This window comes from Tenrec ecaudatus, chromosome 2 (assembly GCF_050624435.1).
Source record: "Tenrec ecaudatus isolate mTenEca1 chromosome 2, mTenEca1.hap1, whole genome shotgun sequence".
Lineage (NCBI taxonomy): Eukaryota > Metazoa > Chordata > Mammalia > Afrosoricida > Tenrecidae > Tenrec > Tenrec ecaudatus.
In genome coordinates, this window is record NC_134531.1 from 201,476,746 (window position 1) to 201,481,606 (window position 4,861).

The 4,861-nt window shown below is 35.2% G+C and overlaps 1 protein-coding gene across 1 annotated transcript; it reads left to right on the plus strand.

Moving 5' to 3' along the window:
• The first annotated feature begins 1,789 nt into the window (after positions 1–1,789).
• LOC142440430 (olfactory receptor 5V1-like) lies at positions 1,790–2,734 on the plus strand. The gene has a single exon (XM_075542875.1). It carries the CDS (start codon positions 1,790–1,792, stop codon positions 2,732–2,734), a length of 945 nt encoding a protein of 314 aa, XP_075398990.1.
• The last annotated feature ends 2,127 nt before the right edge of the window (positions 2,735–4,861 follow it).

Genomic DNA, 4,861 nt, shown 5'->3' on the forward strand with positions numbered 1-4,861 from the left:
TGTTATCATTGTACTTCATATATTAATTATTTTAGATTTGACCCAGTAGTTATTAATATATTTTCATTCATTCATTCCAGAACCTGGTGGATTGAGTAATGTTGTAGTGACTGCAATCAGAGTATGATCCTAAGAGCATTCGCAGGAGCAATTTTTTAACAGAACTTGTCTCTAGTGCTGCTTACAGAAATTATAGAAACACCACAAAAGTACTTTCACGGTTCATATTAACTTTGGGATGAGAGGAAAAAATGCTATAAAGCAATATATTTCGTTTTACTAAATGAAATAATTATGAAAGCATTGCATTATTTATACTTCACATTTATCTCAGCCAAAAAACTGTCAGTAGTTTCCGTTAAGCAAAAGAAATATAGTGGACCCAAATGGGAATATTGCCTTTCCATTTCTAATTTCATATTTTCATGGAATTTGTCATCATTCACATGTTATTTTTGTTTTAAGAGAGCTCAGTATAGAAAAATAAATGTATAAATCTGACTTGAACATTTAAAACTTATCAGTAGTTCCCCCCCATGATGTCATCGGACCTGATCTGGTGTCCAACATTTTCTGCAGTTTTGCTTCTTTTAGTTTGGTGTTTCTTTGTACATATTTCATTCTCAGAGGAGTTAGGTCAATGGGGGGAAGATGGGGGAAACGGGTCAGCCTCTTGACATTACATGTCTTTTCATTTATCAGTATATTAAAGCCAGGATTGATAAACCTATAAACATTGTAAGTAGAATCAGGGTTTTGGGTCGGGGTTGGGGGAACAGGGTACTCTGTTGGTGGCGAGGGAATGGGAGGGGAGATAATGTCAAGGTGTCCATGTAGAAAAAAATGTTCAGAAACTTATTGTGTTAGTAAATGTGCAAATATGTTAGACATGAATGAATTATGGAATGACATGATATATGAATGATACGATACATAGATATTAAATCCCAATTTATAAATAAAGAATTCAAAATAAACTAAAAATAGGAAGTTTATAATTTGACATAAAAAGTCATAGAAGAACTGATTTGCAGACCATCAGGTAAAGAATTTATTTTTAATTTCTAATAAATGGTGTCATTATGGCTAATATTGCAAATTAAATATAATTAGAATGCTAACAAAGAGCAGCTACATAATTTTACTTTTTTTCTTGTGTTTTTTTTTCCATTTGGGGTCACATTCATACACAAGCAACCAGATTTCATTTATATTTTCTAACAAAAATTATTTACTTATTATGGGAACTATTTGAAGAAATAACAAGAAAATGCTCATATCTCAACGTGTATAATTTTAAAGGGAATTAAAATACGTTTGAAGGAAGTTAAAATAAAATTCAGTCATTCCTACATTGAATACTTAATTATTTTACCACATATTTTTCCATATATCTACTAGTTGCTTTTAGTTAAGAACACATAAAATTAATACATAACTTTCCCTTCAAAATACATAGTATTGAGATAGTATATATAAATACATGCATTATAATAATACAGGGAAAAATAAGTGCTGAACAGCTCTCCTGAATTGTGAAATCTCACATACTTCCTAAGGGTCAACAATGGTTCTATTAAGTGAAAATCAAAGGCTCTTTTTAAGGAACTGAGGCTAAGAAGGATCATACATACAATCTGAAATATTTAAGATATCCTATTAAACAAGGCTATCAAATTCACATTACAACAATTCTCCACTTGTATCTCATTACTGGATGCTTTGGTTTGAGCATAATTTGTGTCTGCTGGTTTCTTTCCTTCCAGAAAGACCCACGTGGAGAGAAGTGATGGGTGTCTACAACCAAACCACTATCACCGAGTTCATCCTTGTGGGGCTATCTGATCTCCCTGAGGTGCGCTACTCTCTCTTTGTGATCATTGCTATGATCTATCAGGTCACTTTGTTAGGAAATGGAGCCATTCTCCTTGCCATTGGAACTGAGACAAAGCTGCAGACACCTATGTATTATTTTTTGGCAAATCTGTCTCTCCTAGATATTTTCAGCCCCTCAGCCACTGTTCCCAAGATGCTCAAGAACCTTTTGACTGAAAAGAAAAATATTTCTTTTGTTGGATGTGTTTTGCAGCTGTTTTTTCTAATAGCCTTGGTAGGGACAGAATTCTTCCTTCTTGCTGTCATGGCTTATGACCGATATGTGGCCATATGTTTCCCCCTTCGTTATACCCTGATCATGACAAAGGGACGTTGTGTCGTTCTCACCGCTGGTACCTGGGTTGCAGGGTTTTTACACTCCCTTCTGCACACCGTGTTCACATTCCGCCTGTCTTTCTGTAAATCTAATCGTATCAACCAATATTATTGTGATATTCCTCCAGTGGTGGCCCTCTCTTGTTCCTCTACATATGTGGCAGAAATGCTTGTCTTAGTTGTAGGAGGTATCTTGGGAATCAGTGCCTTCTTGATCACTGGTTTCTCTTATATTTACATAATATCGACCATCCTGAAAATCCGGTCAGCAGAAGGGAAACGCAAAGCCTTCTCCACCTGTGCTTCCCATCTCCTGGTGGTTTGTTTGTTCTATGGTACAGCGATATTTACCTACGTCCGCCCTTCCTCCAGTCACCGCTCCTCAGCCAGAGACCGGCTCATCTCCATGCTGTATGGTGTCATTACCCCGATGTTAAACCCTCTCATCTACAGCCTGAGAAATACAGAAGTAAAAGGGGCTCTCAGAAGAGTTTTATGCCAACATACATGTTTACAGGAATGATGATATTATTCATTTAATACTCTACTTAATCAGTATCCATAGGAAAATTTGGAATAATTTATAAGAATAATATATTTTATATATACAAGACAGACCGATATGCAATAAAGAAATGTACACACACCTACATAGAATTAAAGAGCCATCTTTCTTTAGATCCTGGATCACATTAGAAGGTCAACATTTCCAACTTACCATTTCCTCAGAAGGAGATCTGCTTCTGTGACGATTACGTCCTTGAAAACCCAATGTAGCACTTCTGTTGTGTCATTAAAAGATCAAAATATACTCACTAGCAAGACATTTCTCTTTGTATACACATGTGGAGCTACAATCAGTGCTCATAGAAGCAGCAGCCAAGATATCAAAAGACACATTACATAGGGTAAATTAGATGCACCAGACCTCTTTAACTTGTTGAAAAGCAAGGATGCTACATTTCAGTCTAAGGTGTGCCTGGCCCCGCTATGAATTTTTACTTTCCAATTGCTTCATATGTCTGTGAAATTTAGACATTGAATAAGAATACATAACAATTCATGGATTCCAATTAAGGAGCTACTGAATAATATTAAAATTCATGGACTGTCAAAAAATCTCTAGTGGAATAAATTCAGCTAGAAAGTTCTTTAGAAGCAAGGATGATGAGACCGTGTCTCTTGTGCTTTGGGTCTGTTATCAAGAGAGACCAGTCACAGGAGAAGAAATTCACATTTGCTAAAGTGGAATGCCAACGAACAAGATGAACACCCTCTGAGTTGGATTGATACAATGTCTGCAGCGATGAGTTCAATTATCTAGGAATAATTGTGAAAATGGCTCAGGACTGGATGGTGCTGAATTCTGTTGTGTGTAGCATGTCCATTGGTTAGAAACAATTCAGTGTCACTTAACAACTTCCATGAATCTTGGAATGATGCTGGGTAAGTGTTGGGCTGCTAATAAAAAGATTTTCTTTCAAACCACAGGGAAAAGATGAGGGTGTCTACTACAATAAAGGCTTACAATACCTTGGACTTTTATATAGGATGTGAAATATCTTATGACAATTGGTTTGCGGGCTATATCTATATGAACATTTATCTCTATCTACTCTTGTTCTATGATGTGTTCTGGTTGAAATTCATGTACAATTAAGAAAATTCCACATTGATGTTCACCATTTTTTCAATTATTATTCTTTAGATCATTATTAGGTCAATTCACCTCATTGCGGGTGTTCGTCTTATTAATTGACCCCCTATTTTATTAAGCATATTATCATCTTCAGGCACTGGTGTCTCTTTCTCTGTTTTCTTTGTCTAACAATTTTGTGGACAAATAATTTACCTATCATAAAAGTGAGTAGTTTATCCATTTGATCATATTATAAAAAACAGTTATTTTCATGAGTGGAGAGTCAACTTTTTGTAGTTTCTCTAATATTAGAGATTTCAGCTGAGTTTTTTTTAGTAAATGTGGATCTATTGCCATATTGTGTACTCATATTCAAGCATATACCTATTTTATACACATGCATTTGCATGTCTATGTCATCAATATCTAACTCACGTATATCATGTTTAAATTTTTTTCATTTCGATATATGTATATCTGTCTTTTGTTTTTGTATCGTCTTTACTAACTATCTTGTTTTTATGCATCCTTAGCTTGATCATTTTGCTCTTCCTCTTTTCCATTTTGGTTTCCAATCTATATAACTTTGCTCCTTTAAGTTTCCTTTGACCACAAGCATTCTCAGTTGCACATATCCTTCAAAGGAGAGGATTTACTTTAATCCACATTCACCTCCAATAGCACATACATTATTTGGTTCACTATACTATCATCTGCACTTCTTTATTTTTATAGATACAGGTACATCTTCACACACACATACACATCAATCTCCTCAGTTGTAACACTAATTTCTTGTTCCTGGCATCATTTTTTCTAGCCACACAAAAGGTTTGTTAGTTGTCATTGAGTCACCACTGACTTATGCACGCTTTCCTGTAACAAGAGGACACTGAATGTTGTCTTTGTCAGCATTTTAAATTGGAGGCCATTGTTAGCATCATTTGAATCATGCTGCTTCAGACATATGAGCTATTCTCCGCTGACTAGAGGGTTGCTATGGATCAGAAT

Bases quoted from the DNA above. Each gene is read 5' to 3' on its own strand.
- LOC142440430 (XM_075542875.1), top strand. From the start codon at position 1,790: ATGGGTGTCTACAACCAAACCACTATCACCGAGTTCATCCTTGTGGGG.